The following is a 27,045-nucleotide window of genomic DNA, read 5'->3' as shown; positions in this document are numbered from 1 at the left end:
TTTCTTTTTTTTCCTGTTCTTTTTTTTTTTTTTTAGGGCCATGCCTGTGGCATATGGAGGTTCCCAGGCTAGGGGTCTAATCGGAGCTGTAGCTGCTGGCCTACATCACAGCCACAGCAATGCCAGATCCAAGCCACGTCTGCAACCTACACTACAGCTCATGGCAACACCGGATCCTCAACCCACCGAACAAGGCTAGGGATAGAACCCGAAACATCATGGTCCTAGTCGGATTTATTTCTGCTGTGCTACAACAGGGACTCTGCATAATTTCCTAACTAAAGATGTCATTGAACTATTAGTGGTAAGCGATTTCTGGCTGATAGGTTATGGGAAATGTAAAACTTTTTAGTATTCTTAGAATATCTGAAGAAAACCTTATATATTATATCATTGATTTTATTTTCACTTTAGTAGCATGTCTACAGAAAATATTACAGACTCCAGGTGTTATAAAATCACTCTTAAGAATTCAGCAGATAGGAGTTCCCACTGTGGTGCAATAGGATCTGCGACATCTCTGGAGCACTAGGACACAGGATCAACCCCCGGCCCAGCACAGTGGGCTAAGGATTGGGTGTCGCCATAGCTTCGGTGTAGGTCACAACTGCAGCTGGGGTCTGATTGGGCTGGGGGTGGGGGGTCCAGCAGATAAATCAGAAAATGCCCTTCCATGGGTTTGTCTGCATTTAATTCTCTCTTACTTGTATAAGGATTTACTTATAAACAAATGAACAACTTACATGATAGGAAATATTTGAAAATATGTACCATATGGGTAATTGCTATTTTCCCTGACTTCTTAGGATTTTAATTATGTAACAATCAATTGGGTCTGTATTTATTGGTGGCTAATGAATTCATCTTCTGTAAAAATCATAATGACATTATTTTTAAGCTCTTACCCAAAAGATTTCAATAGGGTGAACAGAGGTGTTCCAAATTATCCATTGAGAAAGAGTTGTGCTACGCATGGGTCATACAGAGATAAATGTTCCTACCTCAAGCAGTAAATCTACTGGAAAGGCGGTGAGGATTTGTGATACAATACAGGCTTCAGTGCAAGGTGCTTTGAGATGTAGTGACAAGCAGTTTCAGGTAGTCTCAATAGCCTCATCATTTCCCTAATAGACAACTGTATCAGTCAGCAATCAATCAGAGAAGCAGAGCTACTAGAATGTATGTTTATATGTAAGGGATTTGGCTGCCTGTTGTCATGGGAGCTGGTTAAACAGTGTCAGTAAGCTCCTGATCTTTGTTTCTGATGGAGCTTGACATGCAAGGAGCAGGCATTTAAGAAGGGAGGGTAGATGTGAAGTGGGAGAGGGTAGGAACAAGTGGAAATTACAAGCACAGACTGGAACCCATGTCAGTTTTATTTCCTTTGCTCTTGATGGTATGATTGTCCTGCAGAACCCCAGACCCTTCCTCACACCCTTGGTCCAAAGATTAGAGAAACTGAAGGACGACCTGGGAAAAGGTTGAGTCGTTGCAGGCCAGCTACAGCCCCGAGCCACAGAGTAGTTTCATCTGTCCTCAAAAACCGTTCAGGAATCTCCTGTGGCTCATTCTAACCAGAACATTCATCCAGAGAGGAGAACCGGGAAGCTGTGGTTCACCCTGACTGAGCTGACACATTATGAACCGCCACAATAACTGTTCCATCAATAAATGTTAACCTGAATAATACTCAGAAAGCAAAAGTTCTAGTTGCAAGATGTCAGTGAAAGCATCCGGTAAAACAAGGAGAGAACAGAAAGGTGACAGAAAAGAAAATGTTATCTGAGCTGGCATTCGGAAGAGGAAATTAGCCTAAAGAGTGGGGGATTAGAATCCAAGAAGATGGGACAACATCTCTGTAGAGAAGCCAGTGTAGGAGAATAGCATTTTTTGAAACTCAAGAAGTTAGTTAAAAGTGAAATATGGGAGTTCTTCTGTAGCACACCAGGTTAAGGATCCAGCATTGTCACTGCAGCAGCTCGGGTTGGTGCTCTGGAGCTGGTTCGATCCCTAGTCCAGGAACTTCCACATGTCACAGCAGCAGGGGGGGAAAAAAAAGTGAAGTATAAACACTAATGATTTATATTAAAATTATAAATGACCTATATTAAGGTCCCTAATTGCCGTGCTTAGAAGTTGAATTTTGGGAGTTCCCTTTGTGGCTCAGTGTGTTAAGACCCCAGCTAGTATCCATGAGGATATGGATTTGATTCCTGGCCTTGCTCAGTGGGTTAAGGATCCCTTGTTGCCACAGCTGCAGCATGTAGGTCACAGAGGAGGTTTGGCCCTGGCCTTGCTGTGGCTGTGGTGTAGGCCAACAGCTGCAGGTCTGATTCAACCCCTGGCCTGGAAGCTTCACTAAAAAGAAGAAAAAAATAAGAAGTTGGGAGTCCTTCTCATGGCTCAGCAGTAACAAGCCCAGTTAGTATCCACGAGGATGTGGTTTCAATCCCTGCCCCCCTCTCAGTGGGTTAAGGATCCGGTGTTGCCGTGAGCTGTGGTGTAGGTCCCAGCCGTGGCTGAGATCCAGCATTGCCGTAGCTGTGATGTAGGTCAACAGCTGTAGCTCCGATTCGACCCCTAGCCTGGGAGCTTCTATATGCCACAGGAACAGCCCTAAAAAAAAAAAAAAAAGAAGTTGAATTTTGTTTTGAGGACAAGGGAGAAAGTGAAAAGTTTTAGGCAGAGGAATGATGGCTAGATTTTTTTTTTTTTTTCCCCAGAAAAAGCAGTAGCAGCATCAGAGGATTGTTTGGAGAGGGGCAAAGCTAGTTGAGCTGTTGGGTCATTCTAGCTGAAAGACATTGAAGACCCGAAAGCCTTTGGCAGTGTGGATGGAAAGGAAGGAATGAGAAATACTAAAGCCAGCGTTAGAGGACCTAGGAGAGTATGGAAGAAGGGAAAAATCAAGTTGAGTCACAGGTTTCTCTCTTGAGAAAAGAAAAAGGGATGTACTATTCACTGGGATTCGTTAATACAGAAGGAACTGTTTCTGGAAAGAGAATAGGGCCAAGTATAAAGTCACGAAAGAACATCAGTGTTTGAGGAATAGCAGAGAAAAGATTCTGCAAAAGAAGAAATGGCCAGTCATTGGAGGAGAACCGGGAGAGCCTATTGTCATAAAATCAGGTTTAGGTTGAATGGCAAAGAGGATAGATACGGTGTTGAAGTCGTTGCAGGCAGTGAGAAAATAGATCCGTGTAGAATAACTTCAGAACATTACTCACCCCAGCGGATAGGGGAGGGTTACTAGAGGGAGCCAGAGGTTAGCTAAGGGGAACGCTGTTTAAGATGAGAGGCTTCAGATTTCCTGTCGTGGCTCAGTGAGTGGTTGATGTGGGTTCAGTCCCTGGCCTTGCTCAGTGGGTTAAGGATCCAGAGTTGCCATGAGCTGTGGTGTAGGTCTCGGACACGCTGGGATCCCATATTGCTGTGGCTGTGGTGTAGGCCAGCAGTTGTAGCTCCGATTTGACCCCTAGCGTGGGAACCTCCATATTGCCGTGGGTGTGGCCCTAAAAAGAAAAACAAAAAGATGAGAGGCTTAAACAAATAATAGCTGTGAAGAAAAAGCCAGTAAAATGAAGAGGATGAAAAGATAACAGCGGAATGATAGATGTAAAATCCTTAAGTGGGAGGATGATATTTGGATGACAAGTGGAGGAATTAGCCTTAACAGAAGAGAAACTTCTTCCATTGAGTCTGGAAATATAAGGATGGACATTGAAAGAATGGCTTTCCAGTGGAGGAATAGGAAGTTCATTCAACAATCATAAAAAGCACACTGTCAGGCACTGTTGAAACTATGGCTAGTAACACAACATAACATCTGTCCATATGGCTTACAGTCTAGCAACCTAGACATTGAATAATACTATATTCAACGTGATGGGGCACATAAAATAAGTGAACTTAATCTAGTATAGGAGGCCATGAAAGGCCTTCCGGAACAAATTATGTTCAAGCTGATACCTGAAGGATAGGGAGACAATAAAGCTGGGAATAGCTGTGCAAAGACCCTGAGATGAGAAAGAGCCAAGCACCTTGAAAAAAACAGAACTGGAGCATGGAAAGGGAAGGAGAAAATCATGGCTGGTCCTGAAGAAGTAGATGGTCCAGATGTGCAGGTTTATGGGCTTCTTGGCCATGTTAATAAGTTCTATGTTCTTTAAGAGACTGGGAAGCCAGTAAAAAGATTTTAGTAGAGGAAAGTTTGGATAATGTATTAAAATAGCAGTCAGCAAATTTTTTTCTCCAAAGGGCCGGATAGTAACGGTTTATACCTTGCAAGCCTCATATTCTCTGTTGCATATTCATCTTTATGTCCTGTTGAGGGGTATTCGTTTTGATTTGAGTTTTGTTTCTCCAACTCTGACCCCTAGAAGACAATGGAAGACAGAGTGGGAGGCACGAGCAGGTAGGGAGCTAGCAGAGTCGTCAGTGGGAGCTGATGCTGGCTTTAGTGATGCTGGTGATGAGAGAAGGAGATTTGAGTTTGAGTTGACAAGCCTTGCTTATTAGATGGGAGAGCAGAGAGTGAGTTGGGAAGTGTGTAAATTGTCCCCTAGGTTTCTGGCTTGCAGTGCTGTTCATTGAGAGAGAGCACATGAGAGGAAGCATGTATTTTTAGAAGAGAAGGTAGTCCACTGTTGTATTACTGAATATAAGTACTGACTGTCATACCGAATGTTCACGTTAATTGGTATGAATTCTGTATTGAACATGAGTGGTGACATGTAGGAAATGAGCTTAAGCTCTGATAAAAGTCACAGCTAGAAACCTAAGGCATTAGTAGCACATAGATGGTAAGCTGGGTCTGGGGAATGTATGAAACAACCTCGGAACATAGTATAGAGTGAGACGAGAAGGCTGTCTCAGATTATATGATGTGCCAGGCAAAGAAGACTGAGGAGGAGGGTCAGAGAGGTAGGAGGCAGACGAGAAATGCGGTGACTAAGCAGAGGAGGAGAGCCTGAGTTGAAAACTGATGCTCGGAGGTCACATAAGATAAGGGCCACAATGCCCATGTGACTCAACTGAAATGTCATTGCTGCTCTTAATGGAAGATTTTGTTCAGAAGTAGGCCTGTAAAGGGGAGGAGAAGGAGGGTAGATAATGAGGTAAAAAGTTTGAGGGACTTATGGAGTTCCCGTCGTGGTGCAGTGGTTAACGAATCCGACTAGGAACCATGAGGTTGCGGGTTCGGTCCCTGCCCTTGCTCAGTGGGTTAACAATCCGGCGTTGCTGTGAGCTGTGGTGTAGGTTGCAGACTCGGCTCGGATCCCACGTTGCTGTGGCTCTGGCGTAGGTTGGTGGCTACAGCTCCGATTGAACCCCTAGCCTGGGAACCTCCATATGCTGCAGCAGCGGCCCAAGAAATAGCAAAAAGACAAAAAACAAAACAAAACAAAAAAGTTTGAGGGACTTTTTGTTGTGAAGTGGGAGTGGCTTGTGCATGTTTAAAGGCTTTGGAAAAGAAAAACAAAGGTAAGCAATGAGATCCTGCTGCACAGCACAGGGAACTATATCTAGTCACTTGTGATGGAACATGATGGAGGATAGTGTGAGAAAAAGAATGTGTGTGTGTGTGTGTGTGTGTGTGTGTGTGTGTATGTGAGATTGGGTCACTTTGCTGTACAGCAGAAATTGACAGAACATTGTAAATCAACTAATAGAAAAAATTTAAAAATCTTTAAAAAAAAAAAAAAGAACAGAAAGGGAGAAGTTGATGTGAGATAGTGAGAAGATAACTGATGGTGTAAGATTCTTGAGTCATGTAAGGTGATAAGACGCAGAGCACAGTGAGATGTAGGGACTTTGATGGGAGGAGGGTCACTCGTACACCAGCACACCCATCAGCACAAAGGTGTCTCAAACCTACATCCTAAACAGATCTCTGAATCACCCCCAGCTTGTTCCTCCCTTCGTTCTCTCCATTTCAGATGCACCACCATTCACCCAGACTGCCCATCTCCAAACCCTGGCGTCTGTCTGTCTCACTTTTCTATCCAATCCCTCAGCAGATCCTGTCGCTTCTACTCTCAGCACTCAACACAGATCTATGGTGAATTCTCCCGCCCCCCAATCCAAGCCATTTCCCCCATTTCCCACTTAGACACCTGCGGTTATCTGTGGTCACTCTAGTACCCCTTACAGCAACTCTCTGCTACCAAAGTGAGTTTAATAAAATGTAAGTCGAGTCTATCACTCCCCTGCATAAAATTCTCTAATGCCCCATCACACTTAGACTAGAATCTGATTTTTACCATAGTTCACAAGATAACAGTGCAGTCTGGTCCCCGGCAGTCTCTCCGGGCCTCGTCTCCTATTCTCCTTGTTCATCCTGCTTTGGCTAGTCTTTCCCTGCCGTGTCTCAAATGGTTGAACTTTTTCAACTCACAGGTTTTGTACAAGTTGAGAGCTTCCCAAACAAGTTGCCATGAATGGCATATATTCCAGGAAATACTGCTCTCCTCAATCCATGGGTCAGCCAGGCTAGACAGGAGGCTGTCAGCCCTCAGGTCAGTCACTTCACACTGAGGACAGCTTCATCTGGGGCTTTTCATGCGGCCATCAGATCCACACAGAGTGACAGCGTGTCCCCGAGTCCCCAGAACCAGGGAGCCAGGTGAGGGACATCCTGCACTCCGCAGCACTGCAGCGTGCCGTGAGTATAGCCAGCACCATCCTCTGCCACCTGGTAGCCAGCTGTAGAGCACGTGCTGCTCCTTCTGGACAAGGATGTGCCCAGGGGACATGGTGTCACAACCCAAAGTGAAGTCAGTCAGGAGTGGGAAGAAGGAAATAAGCTGAAAGGGTTCTGATCAAAGATAACTAATAAGAATCTGAAAATTATCCCAGTCAGGTGGTCAGTTACCCAATTCACTTAATTCCTAATTCTTAGTGTCACTCCTGGTGGAATAACCAGAAATGTGTCCTGATGAGCTGAAATGTGAAGTAGACACTATCACCTGTGATGTAATCTAGCCGAAGATATTTAACTTGAATCTCTCAAGACTTAACATGAAAATTCCAGTTTTCAGGAAATGCAGGAGCTAGAGGAACAAGGTCAGTGACATCAGAGGAAGTAATTAGATTAGGGATTATGTTTCCATTTATTGAGTTGTAAATGATTCTCATTAAAAACTGTTGATATTTGGGAGTTCCTGTTGTAGCTCGGTGGGTTGAGAACCCAAATAGTATCCATGAGGATGCAGGTTTGATCCCTGGCCTCACTCAGTGGGTTAAGGATTCTGTGTTGCTGCAAGCTGCAGCGTAGGTCACAGATACAGCTCGGATCCCATGTTGCTATGACTACGGCTGTGTTGTAGGCCTCCAGCTGCAGCTCCTGTTCAGCTCCTAGCCTGGGAACTTCCATATGCCGCAAGTGCAGCCCTAAAAAGCAAAAAAAAAAAAAAAAAAAAAAAAAAAAGAAGAAGAAGAAAAAATTGTTTGCAGTTATTTTGTGGCCCATAGCGTTGTCACTGCTATGGGGTGAGGTCAGTCCCTGGCCTGGAAACTTCCATGTGCCGCAAGTGCAATAAATAAATAAATAGAGAAATAAATAAATTTGTTAAGGTCCTGTTCCTTCCTTTTAAGATTTATTCTAAAAACTTTCTATTCTTTATTAAGATTATGGGAGTTCCCATGGTGGCGCAGCAGAAACGAATCCAATTGGGAACCATGAGGTTGTGGGTTTGATCCCTGGCCTGGTTCAGTGGGTTAAGGATCCAGCGTTGCCGTGAGCTGTGGTGTAGGTCGCAGACGTGACTTGGATCTGGTCTTGCTGTGGCTGTGGGGTAGGCTGGTAGCTATAGCTCCCATTAGACCCCTAGCCTGGGAACCTGCATATGCTGCTGGTGAGGCCCTAAAAGGACAAAAGACAAAAAAAAAGAAAAGATTATAAAATGTACCTGGCTTAAAATTAAATTTTCTATTTGTTGTTGGAGTGAGAAATTAAGATTCAAATGGCTGGAATTTTGTTGGTGGGGTTAGAAGCAATTAAGATACAGAGTATTGTAACATTTGCTCCCAGTAATGATAGAGTAGGTCATTCAGACCAACTCTCCAACCGAAGAGATGTTTAACATCTGGGTGAAACATGGACATACGTTAAAAATATCAAAGCATCAGGCCAAGAACTGAGCGACTGGAAATTCTGAGGTGAGTTTAGCACTCAGGACCCTGGGAGCATTTGCCAAACTGAAAGAGATGGCTGAGCGACTAAGTTATATTTTTGGTGGCTTCCCAGGACTAGGGGAACAAAAGGTGGAGTCCAGGACCCATCAAGGATGGAGACCCTAGTAAACCACCACTGCCCACCACCACCACCAGCAGCAGCAGCAGCACACACACACAGTCAGCTGCACTCAAGGAATAAAGGTGGAGATGGAAATAACCAGCCCTTACATGAAAACTGCCCTGCTGTGAACAGGTGACCCAGTAAAACGCAAGTCCTGAATTTGGATTAAGGTGATCCCAGATGGCTAGTGTCCCCAGGTGCCTGGCAAAAGCAGTAAAAGAAATCTTGTTTGGAAGAACATGATCCCGGTGTTACAGTCCCGTCACTACATGACGTGTAAGACTCCATCCAGCAGGCTGGAGAGAGACTCGCCTGCTGTCCTTGGAGAACTGCCATGTTGTGACCTGCCTGGGGACAGGTTCACACGGCAGGGAACTGCAGGCAGCTTCTAGGACCTGAGAACAGACTCCAGCCCACAGCCAACAAGAAGCTGGAGCCCTCAGTCATACAGCCAAAAGAAAAGATGTTTCTCCCATAAATAGAAGAAGTGGGTTTTCAGTCAAGCCTCTGATGAAATCCAGGCCCCAGCTGAGAGCTGACCTGCAGCCTAGTGAAACCCTACAGCAAAGAACCCTGTTAAGCTATGTCCCAGCCTCTCACCCACAGAAACCCTGAGAAGGGAAATGTGTAGCATTTTAAGCCTCTACATTTGTGATAGTTTGTTACACTGCAGTAGAAAATGGTTACAGCAAGGATCCCTACCATTTCCATCTGGCATGATTTTCTTCCTGATTCCCCCACTGTGGGTTCCCTTTCAGGGGGTCCACCCAAATTCCCATCTTAGTGCAGCCTGACCTCACACGATGCCTCTAGACCCAGTCTCCAGGTCACCAAAAATCAGTGGCTATTCCCACAGCAAACACCACCTCCAGGTCTCGCTCAACTCTCCTTCTGATCTTAGAGGATTTCCAACATCTCATTCAGTCATGCCTTTTAAAATTCTGGTGTTTAAAAATGTTTTATCCAGCCTTTGTTGGTGTTCTTTAGCAAGAGGATCTCTTTAGTGATCTAATCTGTGGAGGATCTAGAGATTTCCATTCACTCTTTAATCCACTGAAGTCTTACTCCCCACCACTACCACACCCCCAGCTGCTTTAGCAAAGAGATTAGGATCTCTTCATTTCCACATCCAACCAACTTTCCCAGTCCTCCACTTCCTTGACCCCTCTCTCAGGAGCATCTGGCACCGCTGGCCACGGCTTTTTCCTTTCTTCTTTTTCCCCCTGGCATATGTCTGCTGTTACTGCCCTCACTGTTTCCTCTCAATTTCCTTAGCTGACTCCACTTTTTATACCTCCCTCTTAAATAGTGGTGTTGCTCAGAGTTCCACAAATGTTTTATTCTCCTCCTACAAACTGTACCTCGTTGATCACATCATCCCCTGGGCTTCTACTTTCTGTATGCTGATGGCTTCCTTTTTTTTTTTTTTTTTTTTTTTTTTTTTTGCTATTTCTTTGGGCCGCTCTCGCGGCATATGGAGGTTCCCAGGCAAGGGGTCGAATTGGAGCTGTTGCCACTGGCCTACGCCAGAGCCACAGCAACGCAGGATCCGAGCCGAGTCTGCAACCTACACCACAGCTCACGGCAACGCCGGATCGTTAACCCACTGAGCAAGGGCAGGGAGCGAACCCGCAACCTCATGGTTCCTAGTCGGATTCGTTAACCACTGCGCCACGACGGGAACTCCGCTGATGGCTTCCTAATCTGCATCTCAGATTGTGTTAGGCAGGATGGGTTAGGTGAAGTGCGTTAAGAAACTATCCCCACATCTCAGTAGTGTCCCATGAAAACGTTTATGTCTTGCTCATACAGAATCCACTGCAGGTCCAGATGTGAATTGCCTGGGGACAGTTCCAGAGAAATGATTCTCTGTATGGGGACTCAATGATCCAGCTTGAGCGCTTTCATCTTCACCTTCTCATCACAAAATCTCCATGATCAATCACCCTGAAGGGGAAGGGGTCACAGGAGGTCTGGCTTCAGCTAAAAGGGGAATACATCACTTTCATTCATAGTCCACTGGCCAGAGCTTATCACACGGCACTCCTAAACCGCCAGGGAGGCTCAGGGCCAGAAGGAGAGGAGATCCGGTTTGGAGGAGAACTGGACTCTCCACCACACGAATCTAGATCTCTTTCATGAGCCCCCGACCTGTGTAGCCAACTCCCCTCTCAACATCTGCTTGAATGTCCCACAGGCACCCTAGACACAAAGTGTCCCCAAGTAAACTCACTGTTTATGCTGAATCCTATCCCCTCTTCTGTATCTTCACTGTGAGTCAGTGATCCAGGGCCGAAACCTGGGAGTCATCTTGAGCCCCTCTGTCTCCCTGACCTTCCTCTCACAACCAACAAAAGACCAGATCCATCCCCTGCCTGCCCTCCCTCTTCTTCCCCAGGGCCAGTGCCTCGGATCAGATCATCCCTCTTTCTCCTCGGGAACTCTGCAATTCTGAAGGACTCCCCGCCCAGGGTCTGGCCCTCACCAGTCCCCCCTGCCCTCTACTGCCCAAACCCAAACCGAACGTGATCACGTCACTTCGCTCAGCAGTCTCCCCATCGCCTCCGAGGTGAAGTTTGTGTAGGGTCGTGCATCATATGGTTTTACCCTTCCTCTAGAGCCTTGCCTCTTCCATTCCTCATCGCCACCCACCCTTCTTCCCTCTAGCACTGGCGATGATGAAGTACTTGCATTTCCCCGGGCAGCACAAACATGACAAAGCATGTCTTTGCTCGTGCAGTCCCTGTGCAGAACTCCACTTCCTTCCTCTGCCAAGGAAATGTGATTCAGCTTTCAAGACGTTGCTCAAACATCATCTCGCCTGTGGTGCTTGACTCGACACCCACTCTCCTTACTGTACAACCTGAGCCCTTTCTCTTTCGACTCCCCACTCCAGCCTGTGTGTGTGACACAGCACGTTTGGGTCACAGTAAGTGCTCGGTAAATGTCAATTAATCCTCACTCTGAGTCTCCAACTACTGCTCTGTCCTCCTCTGGCTCCTCTTCCTCCATCAGCCCTTTGGTCTTCGACTTTTTATCCTCCCTTGTTTTTGCTGCCACTCTCCTAAATATTCCTCAAATTCATCCATCTCTTCATCTCTTGGTTGCTACCGCCCTAGTCCAGGTCACTCTTATCCCTGAACTGGATCCTTGTCATCTTTAACCAGTTGTTTATTTGTTTGTTTGTCTTTTGGCTGTGACCACAGCATGTGGAAGTTTTCGGGCCAGGGATCAAACCCGAGCCACAGTTGTGACCTGAACCATTGCAGTGACAAGTTAAGTGCCAGATCCTTAACCCACGACCCACAGGGAACTCCTTGACCAGTCTTTTTATGTCTCTTCCTGCTGCCTTCCAACTTAATCTCTCTCTGCCAGTTTTACTGATTATTTCAGAAAGCAAGTCATACCACCCTTAAGTATCTTCATGTTTTCCACATCCCCCCAGCACCCCAGCATCACTTTACACACTTCCTTGTTCTTCCACACTAGGCCGAACCTTTTTTTTCTTTTTCTTTTTTTTTTTTTTTCTTTTCTTTCCACTCTCCTTTCTGGCACAGGGCTTCTAAATTTTAATGTTCTCTTCCCTCTTATTCTCCTCATCTTGGCCTAGTGGAAATCCCATCATGCCAGATTTGGGCTTGTTCTCTTCCAGGAAGCCCTCCGTGGTTCCCTGTGTCACGGGCATGCACAGCCAGGGAGCCTGCACAGAAGGCTGGGTTTTGCCTACCATTATATCCTCAGAACTTAGAACCGAGTACATGACACCTAGTAAATGTTTAAGAAATGATTTTTGTGAACAAATGAATTCTCTCAGGCAATGAAATTCCAACCCTTGAAATAATCATTGCCTCATTCTGCTGTTTCATTCCCTGTATCCAAGTCCCAAGCCTTAGCACTTCCAATCTTACTGCACCTGTGGATCCCTCAGCATTCCTGATGCTCACATCCTTAAAAATTCCTGAGTTATTGCCATACTCCCCTCGCTTATTCCCTTGTCTCTTTCTTTACCCAAAATCTATCTTATTTGATGTGGTGTAATCTTCCTTAAAGGCCATGTTTATCATCTACCCCCAACTCAAACACCTTTAGTTATTCGTCAATGGTTAAATTATATTGCTTGGATTTAAAGACCTCCAATTTATATATATAAACGTGGAGTTAAAATGTAGTTGAAGGAGTTCCCGTTGTGGCTCAGTGGAAATGAATCTGACTAGCATCCATGAGGACACAGGATCCATCCCTGGCCTCGCTCAGTGGGTTAAGGATCCAGCTTTGCCATGAGCTGTGGTGTAGGTCGAAGATGAGGCTCAGATCTGGCATTGCTGTGGCTGTGGTGTAGGATAGTGGCTATAGCTGTGATTCAACCCCAGGCCTGGGAACCTCCATATGCCACAGGTGCGGCTCTAAAAAGACAAAATTAATTAATTAATTTAAAAAATAAAGTGTGGTTGATTTACAATATTGTGACAATTTGTGCTGTATAGTTATGCATACATATCCCAGGAGATTGGGTATGGTTCCCTGTGCTATGCAGTAGGAACTTTCTAAACACAATATGGCTTATGGAGTTCTCGTTGTGGCTCAGCAGGTTATGAACCCGCCCAGTATCCACGAGGACGCAGGTTCAATCCCTGGCCTCAATCATTGGGTTAAGGATCTGGCCTTCCCATGAGCTGTGGGGTAGGTTGAAGATGCAGCTCAGACCTGGCGTCGCTGTGGCTGCAGTGTAGGCTGTGGTGGCTGCAGCTCTGATTGGACCCCTAGCCTGGGAACTTCCATATGCCACAGGTGCAGCCCTAAAAAGCAAAAATAAATAAATAAATAAATAAAGATTTCAATAAACTATCTGTCTTGAATCTACCTATGAACTATTTTCTGCTCCTCACCCTTTACAGAGGGCCGACTCTTGAACCATGCTGATAACCCCGAAAGACATCCCCCGAAGCCTAGCAACCCGGCCTGGGCCTGGACCTCCTCACGCAGTCCCTCTCTTCTCCCCCATCCAAACCCTCTCCATGCTCCAGGCCCCTGCACAGAGTCTTGCCTGATTCCACCAGCTCTGCCAGCCGGTCCCTTCTTCCAGGCCTGCGAGGAGCTCTCTGCTCTGCCCGAAACTATCTATTCCAGATTCTCTGCTGGGCCAGCTCTTCCCTGTCCTCTGGTTCTCAGGATAACAGGCCTTCCCTGGTCATTGATTTTATCTAAAGACATTTGCCCATCATTTGGTCTCCAGCTTGGCTCTCTGCTTCTTTTCTTCGTGGTAACACAGCCTGCGATTAATCCGTTATTTTCTTGTTTATCATTTCTCTTCTCAATTAGACAGTGGGCCCCCATGAAGAGCTTTCCTGCCTTCTCTCTGAAATAGCCACGGCACTTAGGCCACTTGCATGGCCCACTGTGTTTATTTAATGACTATTCTTATTAATATGATTTTATACATAAATGTTTATATGTAAATGATTCATTTTCCCTTTGAAGGAATCGTCATACTCTTAACACACTTAAAATCTCTACAGCTGGCACCTAACACTGTTTGCTCTTCAGCCTCATTTTCCTGCTCAGGAGAAGTGAAACCGTAGATACTTTTTTTTTTATGGCCACATCCTGTGGCATAGGGAGGTTCCCAGGTTAGGGGCCGAATCGCAGCTGTAGCCGCTGGCCTACACCACAGCCACAGCAACGCCAGATCCGAGCCGCATCTGTGACCTACACCACAGCTCATGGTAACACTGGATCCTTAACCCACTGAGCGAGGCCAGGGATCCAGCGTGCGTTCTCATGGATGCCAGTCAGATTCGTTTCCACTGAGCCATGACGGGAACTCCAAACTGTAAGATACTTGATGACAGATAATGTGAGCCCTACCATACCTGGCATGGTGGTTATAGACTCAATACATACTTTATTAGAAATGAACTCATCCCCCTATGTTCTGGCATTCATGGGTCAAAAGATATAAAAGAAGCTCTCTGCTTATGGAGTTAAAATATATACAAACCGTATTGGCCACAAAGAGGAAGTATGCCCTGGAGTTGAAACAAGATCTTTGTGGCACAAAGCTTGGTGGCGGCAGTGGCAGTAATCACTCTTTCATCATTCTGCAAAATAAGGGTGGTGACAGAAGCAGCAAGTGAAAAGCTGGCTTAGACAATAACATCTTATGACCGGACTTTTTCTTCAAAGGTAACTATGTGTACCCCATACTTTTAATCTAGATGAAATAAATACCCAAAGAAAATGTTATCAAATTTTTAAGCAGTTTCTGTAACTTTTAACTTTATTTGGTGGGGGTGGGGGTGGGGGTGGGGGTGGGGGTGGGGGGAAGAGTTGCATCTGGACATCTAGAAGAGTTGCATTTAGTCAGTGGATTTCATGCCCAGCGGTAAGATTCTCCAGTGCTGGGAAAAAATGTGAAAAAGTAGATATAGCCCTCTTTCTACTTTAATTTATGCTTCTGTCAAATGTTTGGAGTATTTTCTGCTTTCCCTGGGGCCTGAATCTGTAAGTAGCCATTTCCCTGAGGCATCATGCGATGGCTTTGTCTTTTGGGGGGTGGGGGAGAAGGGAGGGCAGCTTTTGTTTCAGGGGGCTCTGCTGGCATTTCCTTGGGATGGTTGTAAATTCAGAGCCACTCATGAGAAAGTTAAGATTTTACTGAAACCTATGATCTGCTCCTCTCCCACCTCCCCAGTGATAACAGTCAAGTACAAATTCCCAGGGTAAGTTCATACAGGGTTTAGTGCAAACATGTATTTCAATATTTTAAAAATACTGCATAAATATTTCATGGTGTTCTGCAAAGAGCACCCTTGACTCTTAAATTAGAAAAGGAGCCAAACGTGCTAGAAAAATTGTTATCACTATCGAGTCTGCTGTGGATGGTGGACTTTCTATTCTCATGGCTCAGAATTCTAACCAAATGTCTCTGTTGGCGCCTTTCTTATTATCCTAGATTACACACTCTCTAAAAGTTTGTTTGATTGTAAGTCACTTAATAATGTTGCTGTTGCTGTTGTAACTGGTACGTGGCCATGAGGTGTCCTTCTTCAAACCCTCCCACATGTCCAAGGACTTAGAAGTTGATTCACTATTGAGAGCTGATACTGTTTACTCTTTAATCTCATTTCCCTGGTGAGAATAAATGAAACTGTGAGAGGCTTGATGACAAAGATAATGTAACCTAATGAAACACAAGTGATTGATAGCATTTATTGTCTAAATAAATCACCTTAAAATATAATCGATTTAGCAGAGCCAAAAATTCTTTGTCATGGGCTTGGCTAAGTATGAGGTAAAATTATAGCCTCCTAAAATTGTTTTATTATTTTTTAAAAAGTAGCAACAATTGTTATCAACAAGCAGAAACTGGCAAAGCAAGCGGCAGTGCGTAGCTATAACAGAAAGACCTATCCCCAATAAAAGACTTATAGAGATTTTCAGTGAGTTGGGAAAATGTTTATGATAAAAAGCTTAGTCTTTTTTTAAAGGCAAAATGAAGTAATTCAACTAGATTTTTTAAAAAATGCATGTAAGTATAATGAAGAGGAAATACACTAAAATAGGAAGAGTGGGTAGTGGGAGTTTGAGTGATTTAATCTTCTGCCTTTAAGTACTTACACATTTTAGTACAAACAAATAAAAGAAGGAAGCTTAACATGATAGAACCATAGCTTAGGAGTTTCTGTTGTGGCTCAGGAGTAATAAACCTGCCCAATAGCCATGAGGACGAGGGTTCGATCCCTGGCCTCGATCGGTGGGTTAAGGATCTGGTGTTGGCATGAGCTGTGGTTTAGGTCACAGATGAAATGGCTTAGACCCTGCATTGCTGTGGCTGTGATGCAGGCTGGCAGCTGCAGCTCCGATTGGACCCCTAGCCTGGGAACTTACACATGCCGCAGATGCGGCCCTAAAAACAACAACAAAAACAAAAAACAAAAAAAAAAGAAAAGAAAATAGAACCAGAGCTCAGATAAGGGCATGGTCACACTTGAAAAGATAATATGTAAATAAAATAGAAGTGTCTGATGATGCAGCCTTGAGGAAGGGCCCCAAGAGCAAGTGAGTCAGTTTATGCAGCCTGCCAACGAGAGGGAAGCAAATGCATCAGGCCTCGATGACCGTTTTAAAATCAGCTATTCTGCCTCTCTCCTTACTTCAGTGTTTACCAAGCGGAAGTGTGGTTTTAGTTGGCTTTCTCAAATGTTCTGACAGAATGCACAGGTTACACCAACATGTTCCTCATGTCATTCCAGTTCATACATTAGTCTCCTGTGAGTTGGTCAATGTGAGTCAGTTCTGGAGCAATCATTCCATTCTTGGCATCCTGATAAGATCAGATTTACGGACCTACAAAGTGGAGGACTGTCTGCTGAGCTGTAGTACTTGCTCTGTAACGTACATGACCACGGCTCTCACTAGGACACCCCCCACCCCTTGCCTCTCTCCCATGTTACGGCACAGGGAGTAAGGTCGCAATCTCGAAATTGGCCCCTTTGCTGCCTCTCTTTTCCAAGTTTTCTAAGAGGTACCTTTCTTTAATTCTCAGGGGAAGACAACATGGGAGGCAGTGGCTCCAAATCTGAGCCCAACAAAAGTAAGTCCAGACAGAACCCATTGCCTACCTTGCTTCGAGTTAAATTGGACTGAAGTTACTGGGAACTTGCTGAAAGGCTGTAACGGGACATTTCCGAAGTTGGAAGAATCAGAATTGACCATGATGCAAGATCTAATGCTAAGAAGGGTGAACAGGGAAACCAGAGAGAATTGCCTCATCCTCCAAATTTGAGGAAAGGGTGTCTCTGTGCTCTATATTAGACCATCTGGGTAGTTTATGGATGCTGGCTCACTTCTGTCATCACCCCTCTCTTTGTGGCATAGGAAGGCTCACCCAGGCTGCTTTTGCCTAATCTCTGTTAATAGTGGCCCTGGAATTCCCCCTGTGGCGCAATGGTTTGGCAGCATCTTGGGAGCACTGGGTTGCGGGTTCAATCCCCAGCCCAGCATAGTGGGTTAAGGATTCGACATTGCAGCAGCTGCAGCTTGGGTAGTGACTGCGCTCAGATCTGATCCCTGGCCTGGCAGCTCCATAGGCCTGGGGGCAGCCAAAATGGGGGGGGGAAGGGGCTCTGAAAATAAATGAACAAAAAAAGGCAGCTATTTCCAAGATCAGATGCCCCAGGACTTTGGGAAATGCTAGTTCTGGGTTTTGTTTTTGGTACTCTACTCCCTGGCCTTGAGATTGTTCTACTTAAGTCCCAGGGAGCAGAGATCCCTCGGGTCCTATTAAAATCTTCAAAGGAGAGACCTGCACTGTTTTTTTTTTTATCAAAGGGACATGTGGCGGATGCAGAAACGCTAGGCTCTTCTTTCATTTATGTGGCTGTTGTTTAAGTTCCTGAGCTAGTTTTCATGTTAAAGGATCCAGGACTTGAGAAATACGTTCCCTCCTGTTGTGGAGTCGTAATCCCCTGGTTGCTTGGATAAGGTGAGGCACGAGGGGACCCTTAAACTGGAGAGGGGCGTGGCAGACACACTAATGCCCCTCAGGTTCTTCCACAGCAGGACAAAAGGTCCGCACCACCACCACCACCACCACCACCACCGCCACCACCACCACTGCCACCACCACCACCGCCGCCGCCGCCACCACTGCCGCCGCCGCCACCACCACCACCACGGCAGCCCCGCGGCCACCGACCTTCTCGGCACCGCTGCAGTTTACCTCTACGCCCTTCTTCTCTGGCCACTTCAAGTAAGCGAGCCTCCCCCCACCCCTTTCATCTCATTCCACATGGCATTTGATTTTGTGCTGACACCTTTGCCTCTGGACTTGGGGAGGGAGGTCTGGGGAGAAGGGACAGCAGCAGTTGAAGAACGAAATCAATTTTTTCTCTTCGGAGTGTGGTTCTTAACCTGGGGTCCCCCACCCACCCCAAGCCCCCAAGCCTCCAGAGACACTCATGAATCCCTTAAGCTGATAGATAAAACGTGCCAAGTGCAGGCCCCGGCGAACGATGTTTGAGCGGGAAGAGAGCCCCTGGCTTTCATCGAGGCCTCACATAGACCCAAAAGCCAGAAGTTGAAAACGGGGGGCTGAGAGTGAGAGGGAACGAACCAGTGCAAAAGCTATTTCAGGGATTAACCCACCGGTGGAAAAGGCGGCCCTCCCGGCTTTAGGAAAGGCCCTCAAACAGCCCGGTGGCTCATCTGCTCCCTTTCTTCGCCACGACAGCAAAGAACATCTGGTCTTAGCCTTTTTTGCTGGGGTTCTACTGACGCTGCTGCTGCTGGCCCTGGTCTTTCTCATCACGAAGAGCTGCAGAAAGTGTAAGTGCCTGCCCTCCTCCCTCCGCTTTGAAGGGGGGTAAAGGCTGCCGAGCGCCCCCCTCCCTGCAGACCGAGGACTCAAATCCCTTCACTGCCCTCCTCCCTCCCCCCTCCACCCCCTCCCTCCACCCAGCCCTTCCCCCAAGACTGAAGAAAGCCGCTTCCGACTCCCCCAGGCCCCACTGGTGAGACTTGTCCCCTCTTCTTCCTGGCACTTGTGGCAGGTCGCGCCAGTCCCCGGGCCCCGGACCCTCCCTCAGATCCTCCAGCCGAGGTAAGACCACCATGTTCCTTCCTGGAGAGGGAGGCCTGCTGCCCCTGGAACCGCCCTCTGTGCTGCGCCTTCTCGGCCAGAATAGTGTTCTTGCTCTGGACCCTGGGCAGCTGATTCTCTGAAGGGTTCTTCCCATCTCTGGGTCTTCTCGGACCCCAGCTTTCAAGTTGCTTCTAAACAACAATTTCAGGAGTGCCCATTGTGGCTCAGCGGGTTATCCATGAGGACACGGGTTCGATCCCTGGCCTCGCTCAGTGGGTTGAGGATCGGGCATTGCCGTGAGCTGTGGTGTAGGTCGCAGACGCGGCTCGGATCCCCCATTGCTGTGGCTGTGGCGTAGCCCTGCAGCTGCAGCTCTGATTTGACCCCTAGCCTGGGAACCTCCATATGCCATGGGTTTGGCCCTAAAAAGAAAAAAATAAATCAATGAATAAATAAAAGGCGCTCGCTTCTAAGAAACACCTTCCTCCACTCTGAACGCACTCCTTCCTCCTCCTCCTTCCTCTGCAGTGTGCACCCCCTGAGGAGGCCCTTACTTATGCCAACATGACTTTCAAAATCTCAAAAGAAAAGAGAGATCACCTGACCCTGAGCCATTCTGCAGACTCAGACCCCGTTGTTTACGCTCAAATTAAAGAGACAAACTCACCTTGCCCTTCCAGGGAGGCTTGAGTCCCGTGCCTCTCACCTCAGCTGGGGCTTCCTATGTCACCTTCCCTTTTAACCTGGGCCACACCCTGGCTGAGACCACAGCCGGAGCTGTCTGGCTGTGATCAGGCAAAGCTAGCCAGCAGTTTTCAAGAACAAGGGTCAGTGTTTTTCCTGGCCTGAGAAGAGATCTCCAACTCTCCTGCCTGGACCAGCAGCCTGTTAGCCCCTGGATGGCTGGGACTGGCTCCTTGTCCCCTCCCAGCGTGCATGGCACACAGCTCAGCATACACAGCGCGTTCCCGCGGCATCACCGATCCACTTGGGGGGAGTCAACCAAGGGAACACCCTCGAGAGGATCACAAATAAAAGCAACCCCTCTGCAATGCGGCCTCTTTCTCCATCGCTGATGTGTCTGTCCCCATCCCCTCCAGAGTGACAGGCAGGAAAGCCTAAGGTATCACCATGGTACAAACTCTGGAACAAACGCAGTGTTGACTGGGGGCACGGGGCTCAAACTCCACCACTACCTGCCTTCATTCCCTGGGGTAAGTGGGTTAAGCTTTTAAAGCTTCAGTTTCTTCATCTTGAAAACAGGACTAATAGCACGTGTCTCTCAGTGTTAGAATAAACGGGATATCACATACACGAGTACCCTGTACATCCCAGAAGTCCACACAAATACAAGGCCCCTGTTGGCTAAAGCGTTTATTCAAATGTGAGTGTCCATCTCCTGGCTAGAGCCTGAGAGATGCGCTAACAGTGCTATGTGGGAACTAAAGATTAATCTAAATGTGAACGCCCCCCGCCAAATCCCAGTGGATAACCCCACAGAGTATCCCATCAAGTACCAATAAGATTATTTTTTTGCTATGTAAGATTACTCCAAAGCTCCATGGAAACAATGAACAGGAAAGCAAATCTAGGAGAATTCATAAAATAAGCAAATAAAAGTAAGATGGGAAGGCTAGCCCTAACAGCAAATTAAAAGTGCTGTTTTATGAAGCACTTTTAATGACTAGTTAAAACATGTTAATTGTTCATGAACAAATGAAGGAATAAAATTAAAAGACCAAAATACATGAGGAAATTTAGAGTATGATGAAGATGGCATGTCAAATCACTTGGGGGAAACTGGTTTAGTCATAAATGGTAGTGAGACAATTACGTAGCCATGTAGATGCAAATAGGATCAGATCTATATCTCACTCTTTATATCAAAATCCCAATGTGCTGAAATTTAGCTTAAAAAAAATAAAAGTACTAGAAAAAAACATGGGAGGTTTTTTTTGTTTTTTTGTTTTGTGGGTTTTTGTTGTTGTTGTTGTTTTTTTTTTTTTTTTTTTTTGGCTTTTTAGGGCCTCACGCGAGGCATATGGAGGTTCCCAGGCTAGGGGTCGAATCAGAGCTGCCAGCCTACCCCACAGCCACAGCAGTGCCAGATCCGAGCCACATCTGCAACCTACACCACAACTCACGACAACGCCAGATCCTTAACCCAGTAAACGAGGCCAAAGATCAAAACTGCGTCCTCATGGATACTAGTCAGACTCATTTCCGCTGAGCCATGACGGGAACTCCTAAATAGCTTTAAATATATGAAGAGATACTCAGCTTTACTCATAATAAGAGAAATCATAATTAGAACTACAGTTAGATAATATTTTCCATCAATAAGACTAGAAAAATTCAAAACGCTTGCTAACAAACTGTTAGAGCAAAATTGTGAGGAATTAAGACACACTTCTACTACTGGAGGATACAGTTACTATGGAAGGCATTTTGGCAGTAACAACATTTTAAATTCTAAGAATGTGTCCTACTTAAACATGTGGGGAGTCTTACCTGTGTAATTCTCATTGCAGCAACTATCCAACAAACTAAACCTCAACGCGGCTTATTCGACTCTAAGCACTGTTCTAAGTGCTTGGCATGTGTTCGTGGGCTCCTCACAAAACTAGGAGGTTACAATGAGAACTATTGTTCTCGTTTCACAGAGAGGTCGAACAATTTGCCTGGGTTCACACTTGGTAGTGGCACTGGGACTGGAACGCAAGGGGGCTGGCTCCAGACTTGGCACATTTGTTATGCTCAACTCTCACACAGTGGAAGATTGAGAAAACCCTCCATGTCACTGAGAAGGGACCGGGTAATGGAGTGCAGTGTAGCCATTGAAAAGAAGGAACAGCTCTTTACATGTTAAGAAAAAAAAAAGATGCCTAAGATACAATATTAAGTGAAAAGTGCAAGCTGCTGAACAGACTTGTGATGATGCTCTATTGGTGTACAGTAGAATGTGGGTGTGCTCACACACGGGAGCTCGTGTACATTTACATATGTCTCTGGAAGAAAACCCCATGAACTGGTCTTAGTCATTGCCCCTGGGAAGGTGCACTTGATAACCAAGGGACTGGGCATAGAGGTGGGAGGAGGTATGCTCTCCCCGGAAAACCTTTTTTTGTAGCTTTTAAAGTTCTTCATGTACCTTGTTGAGGATGTTCAGGAGGCCCGATGCCTAGTGCTCCGAGTTCCCACCTGAATTCTGGACCAAGGGAGAAATAAGGAGCACTCAGCAGGTAGAGGACAAAGTATCATCTTTATTACAAACACAGGCCACACTAGAGAATCGATACTGGATATGCTTAGACTGTAGCTGCGGAGAAATGAGAAGTAGGCTTCGAAACCTCGACCTCAGTGATTGACAGAGCCGCACCCAGGATTCGCAGAAGAGACTATGTGCTCTTTGAAAGCTGCGCCCAAGAGATTTAAAAGGAAAGAAGAGGGCACGCTAGGCCTGGCCTGTTTCCCATCCCCAGACCCACTCATCAGGTCACTCCACCTCCACCGGGCGTTACTGAGAAATGTCCTCAGTGGAACTCAGCCTACAGGGAAGCAAGCGGGAGTGGAAAGGAAGCATCCATAACAAATGTCTCTTAAAAATACAGTAAGAGGGAGTTTCCCAACGTGGAGCAGCGGAAACGAATTTGACCAGGAACTACGAGGTAGCGGGTTCGATCCCTGGCCTCGCTCAGTGGGTTAAGAATCTGGCGCTGCTGTGAACTGTGGTGTAAGTTGAAGATGCGACTCGAATCCTGCATTGCTGTGGCTGTGGTGTAGGCCGGCAGCTGTGGCTCAGATTAGACCCCTAGCCTGGGAATCTCCATAGGCCGCAGGAGCGGCCCTAAAAGCAAAAAAAAAAAAAAAAAAAAAAAAAAAAACAGTAAATGCTATCCTTGAAAATCGAGTTAAGGAAATTCAAGTTCAAAGAGATGCAATTAGTTTATCCAGTGTCTCCCAGCTAGTATGTGACAGAACAAAATTTAAATCAAGTCCTCTGACTTCAGATTCCTTGCATCTTGCCTTTCCACCAAGCTGGCCCAGAGCTGGTGTGGTGGCAGAGAAACTGGAAAGGTGAGGTCAGGTGACATGAGGGGGAGAGCGTGTTCACTCTGAGATGGAGCCGCTGCTCCTGACAACTGGATTTGGAGGAGAAGAGGGAACTGACAGAGGAGCCGGCCCTCTGAGTGGGACAGCAGGTCCAGGAGGAAGACTGTCTTGGCCAGAGACGGCAGCTCGGCAGCGCGGCCAGCTGCCGCACGAGGGCAGCAGAGCGCCAGGAGTGCCCTTCGCGAGCGCCCTGTCCCTCCACCCTCCCCGCTGCTGCAGGGCGTCTGGCTGTCACCTGAAACTCCGAGATGACTTCAAACAATTCTGCCAACCTCGAAGTTAGAAGCTACACCAGCTTTCCAGTGGAGGGCCGGTGCCCAATGAACGGCTACGAGAGGAGGCAGAAGCATCGCCCTATGACCACTTGTACATGAAATACCAGATTAATTGCTCTTCCCTCTGCTTTCTGGAAGCTTCCCATTTTTTAACAGCACAACCCTGCGTTTACAAAGACTTGGGGGTTTTGTTTGTTTGCCTGTCTCCGTCGTGAAAACCGGTGCACAAAAAGCCTTTGTGGAGAGTGAAACGGGTAATTCAATAATGAATCATAGGTTGAACAAGACTTTGCTGGGTATGGGAAGAAAAGGGGCTCTGGGACCCTCGATCATGGAACCAAAACAAACTGTCGAGTTCTCAGGGGACATAGTTTTCCAGGTGGGTGAGTGTAAATCGACCAGGACATTCTGGGTGCCGTCATCTTTCCTGGAAGATTGCTGTCTGCTCTCTTGCCTTGTGCAGTAGCATGTCCTAATGAGCCCAGACCAGATTGCTATTTGCTATTTGCAGAACCGGTGAGCCAGTGGCTCCTTTATACAAATTCAGAACCTGGCCACAAGGGAGGACTTGGGGCAGTTTTGTGACTGAAGGGAAAGACAGTACTTGTTGATGCTGTTTGATCTAAGACTCTGGGAGGGAGGGGGACCAGCTGTGTGGGAACCCAGTGAATGGCAGGAATGGGCTGGCACCCACGTACCCTCCCCCTCCCCGCCTCCATCAGGCTTTGAGTTGAATGGCTTTGAGTTCCCTACCTATGGCAAGAAGGGCTTGGGGAGGAGGCTGGAGGAACTGTGTTCATAAAAGACCCTGTTAGAGCTGGAACCTGAACGTGCAGCGCAGGGCATGTGCCGAATCGTGCCAAGAGCCAGTCTCCCTGTCCCACCCCTGCCCAGATCAAGTGGCCGCTGAGCATCCTGGGTACTGAGACTGGCCAGCACCCTATTTGAAGGGACTGGAAGAGAGGGATTTTGATGAGGGCAGTGGAGGCAGTGATGGGGAGACCCTGGGGTCTCCCTGAAATAGCAAGAGAGACGCCCTATAGGGAGAGAGGGAGCTCTCTTATTTGGGAGCTAAGAGTTTGGGTCATTCTAGCATTAATGACAATATCATCTCACTTGCGCCACAACTGCTGATGCCTTGGTCTTGCTTTGTCTTTCCTGATATGTATGAATAGTTCTCTTAGTTTATCACCCCTTGGTTTCTCACTGACCAAAAGCAGCATCCCCTAATGGCAGTTCCCCATACAGGACAGTCTTTGCCTCAAGAGAATCTGAGGACCTCTGATTTAGCCTGTCTCCCTTTCTACTGGGTAGAGCCACGTGTAATACCAATTCAGAAGTAAATTGGAACATTACACTTGAAAAGAAGCTTTTCCAGAAATCCGTCCCCAGCGATAGTCTGAGAGACGTTAATCATACCTTGGAGTTCATTCAACACTGGGTCGGAAATTTATTGGCTAACAAATAAAACAGCAGTGATCTCCTGGCCCCCTGACCAAGATCTGACCCTCTCCTTCACTTCTGACTAGCCGAGGGCGTGAGAACTAAGATCTTGAGATCTTATCTGACCGTGGCCTTGCGCAGGCATGGCCTGGCAGAGGCCCTCTGGCTGCCACTATTCTTACCTAGCTGTTGCTAGCAAGGTTAGAGGGGCCTTCAGCACGCCTGAGATCAGAATCAGTTGGCCGGTTGTCATGGCAATTCTATTGTGGCATCATTTTATTTACGAGCTAAATAAAAGAAATCTTCGGTCCCATCTGTTCAGGATGAGCCATGTCCTCTTTGGAGTCAGGACACTGGAGAGAGCCTTCAAAGAGTTGTCTACTTTGTTGGAAATAGAAAAGGAAAACAGAATTAAGATTTATTGCCTACCTCTGCTGGGTGTTGCTGCAGCAAGAGGGACAAACACTGTCACGGGCCTTCTCAGGGACTAGACACCGAAGTTTGTTCTCAGGGCTGAAATCAGATCCTATGACTTCAAAGCTCATCCATCGGTCGGCAGGAAAGCTGGGAGCATGGTGCTTGTATTCGCCTCTCACCAAATGTTGGTGATGTGAATGCAGCTGGACCCCTTCAGAACCCAGAAGGGACCCAGTTCAGGCTGCCGTGTTTCAACTGGCTGAGTGTGAGGAAGCGGGCTGTGGCTCAACCACATACAGCTCCTTGCTAAAAAGAACAGGGTTGGGTTCTATTGCCTCAACTTTCATGGTACCATGCATCTCCTTTAGAGCTCTTACTAGCTGACAGTTTCGTGTGTGTGTGTGTGTGTGTGTGTGTGATGGTTTGCCCACCTCCACTCTATGTTTTAAGCTCCATCAAGACAGAAGCTATTTCTTTGGTTCTTCAGTGTATCCTAGCTTCTGACATAGTCTTTAACGAATGAATAAAAAACCCTAGGGACTATGGGATCCTTAATTTATAGAGAAGAAAAAAAGGCTCAGAAGAGCAACAAATTGCCCAAGATCATGCCTGAAAGAAGTGAGAATGTTTTTTGCAAAAACCTAGACTCCAGTTGTGTCCCAGAGGGAGTGCTCTTGGGCAGAACTGAGCCAGATGTTGCTGAGTCTTCACCCCCCCACCTTGGCAGTTCCCACAGCTCTTAGAGGACAAAAGGCCAGGAGTGCCGTGGGAGCCGCCGCTTTGACTTCTCAGAGTTCCTGCTCTGGCCATGGGGCCAAATTATTACAGAGAGAGAGTAAGAAAGCTCAAGGCCGTAGCTTTGGATTTCAGAGTCTTCCAGCTCGAGGCCCTTGTGTCTCATTAACAGGTGTTTCTGGGTTTGCTTGTTTTCTCTCTTTCTCTAAAATGTTTTCCTACATTTCCAATACCCCACGGAGGGTGGAGTCTGTTTTGTAATTACACCTACAGTCTCTCCATGGCCCGAGGTATTTCTGTGGTTTCTGAGCATAAAAAGAAAACCAACAAAAACCTATTGGCTAAATGGAGGCCCCTGTGTCAGCTGTTCTCTCTATCCTGTGTCCACTTGAGAAGTTAGCAGATTCATCCCCCAGGGGCCTTGAGGATTTGGGCTTGTCTGCCGCGGGCCCTAGGAAAGGTGGGTAGATCCACACCCCGCTTCGGAATGAAGGTCCTCTGTGTAGAAATGGGGAGCCCTAAAGACCAGGGAGCTGTGGGCCCAGGGCCCAGGACAGAAGAGCCAAGGAGGGAACTTACCAGGGGTGTGGGGACCGCAGAAGAGGCTTGGTTGCTTTTCTGGCTTCTAGCAAGGCCTTTACCTGCAATCACCCAAGGGCAGAAGAAGGCACAAAGCTGAAAGGCCAGCCCTCCTCTGGCTCAAGGTGGGGGCCTGTCCTTTTCCACTCCTGACCCTTCTCCAGGGACCTTTCTAGCCTGCTTCCCCAGGGGCCCCAAAAGCTCCTTTTATTGTTTGTTTTTTGTCTTTTTGCCACTTCTGGGGCCGCTCCCTCGGCATATGGAGGTTCCCAGGCTAGGGGTCCAATCGGAGCTGTAGCTGCCGGCCTACACCACAGCCACAGCAACACGGGATCTGAGCCACGTCTGTGACCCACACCACAGCTCACGGCAATGCCAGATCCTTAACCCACTGAGCAAGGCCAGGGATTGAACTCACAACTTCATCGTTCCTAGTCAGATTCGTTAACTACTGCGCCACAACGGGAACGCCTCCAGAAGCTCCTTTGACAGGAGCTTGGCGTCTGGTCCCTCAAGGTGAACCAGAAGTTTCCATCAAGAAACAGACCTGCCTCCCACAGCGTGTGCCGGGGAGGCGGGTGGCCCTCCAGACACGGTGCCTG

The 27,045-nt window shown here is 47.0% G+C and overlaps 2 protein-coding genes across 7 annotated transcripts in view; one reads left to right on the top strand and one right to left on the bottom strand.

The window, feature by feature from the left end:
• The first annotated feature begins 14,394 nt into the window (after positions 1–14,394).
• Positions 14,395–19,938, top strand: C4H1orf162 (chromosome 4 C1orf162 homolog). Of its 6 annotated transcripts, none has more exons than XM_021088675.2 (6): positions 14,395–14,482; positions 16,845–16,892; positions 17,858–18,050; positions 18,531–18,625; positions 18,802–18,899; positions 19,410–19,938. In XM_021088675.2, exons 2-6 carry the CDS (start codon positions 16,856–16,858, stop codon positions 19,569–19,571), a joined length of 585 nt encoding a protein of 194 aa, XP_020944334.1. In that variant the 5' UTR covers positions 14,395–14,482; positions 16,845–16,855; the 3' UTR covers positions 19,572–19,938. The 6 variants fall into 6 exon arrangements, with proteins under 6 accessions (XP_020944334.1, XP_013843615.2, XP_020944332.1 ...); XM_013988161.3 differs by having other exon boundaries at positions 17,846–18,050; positions 18,850–18,899; XM_021088673.2 differs by having other exon boundaries at positions 17,846–18,050.
• Positions 19,939–24,961: 5,023 nt separating this feature from the next.
• TMIGD3 (transmembrane and immunoglobulin domain containing 3) overlaps positions 24,962–27,045 on the bottom strand; it is a 56,749-nt gene continuing 54,665 nt past the window's right edge. Inside the window, exons 7-8 of the mRNA NM_001243436.2 lie at positions 26,444–26,505; positions 24,962–25,093 (exon numbers count right to left, since the gene is read on the bottom strand). Of these exons, the coding sequence (NP_001230365.1) occupies positions 25,091–25,093; positions 26,444–26,505 (65 nt within the window). The 3' untranslated portion in view covers positions 24,962–25,090. The remainder of the gene's footprint in view (positions 25,094–26,443; positions 26,506–27,045) is intronic.

The sequence above is a fragment of the Sus scrofa genome, chromosome 4, assembly GCF_054392235.1.
Source record: "Sus scrofa isolate SSC_HxYL_T2T_F1_AM1 chromosome 4, Sscrofa_HxYL_maternal_Yorkshire_Landrace_v2.0, whole genome shotgun sequence".
Lineage (NCBI taxonomy): Eukaryota > Metazoa > Chordata > Mammalia > Artiodactyla > Suidae > Sus > Sus scrofa.
The sequence above is the reverse complement of the archived record's forward strand: the minus strand, read 5'-3'. Positions and strand labels throughout refer to the sequence as shown.

Coding starts and splice junctions, on each gene's coding strand:
- C4H1orf162 (XM_021088673.2), top strand. CDS start 16,856: ATGGGAGGCAGTGGCTCCAAATCTGAGCCCAACAAAA. Junction 18,051..18,530: donor TTCTTCTCTGGCCACTTCAA/GTAAGCGAGCCT, acceptor TCGCCACGACAG/CAAAGAACATCTGGTCTTAG. Junction 18,900..19,409: donor CCTCAGATCCTCCAGCCGAG/GTAAGACCACCA, acceptor CTTCCTCTGCAG/TGTGCACCCCCTGAGGAGGC.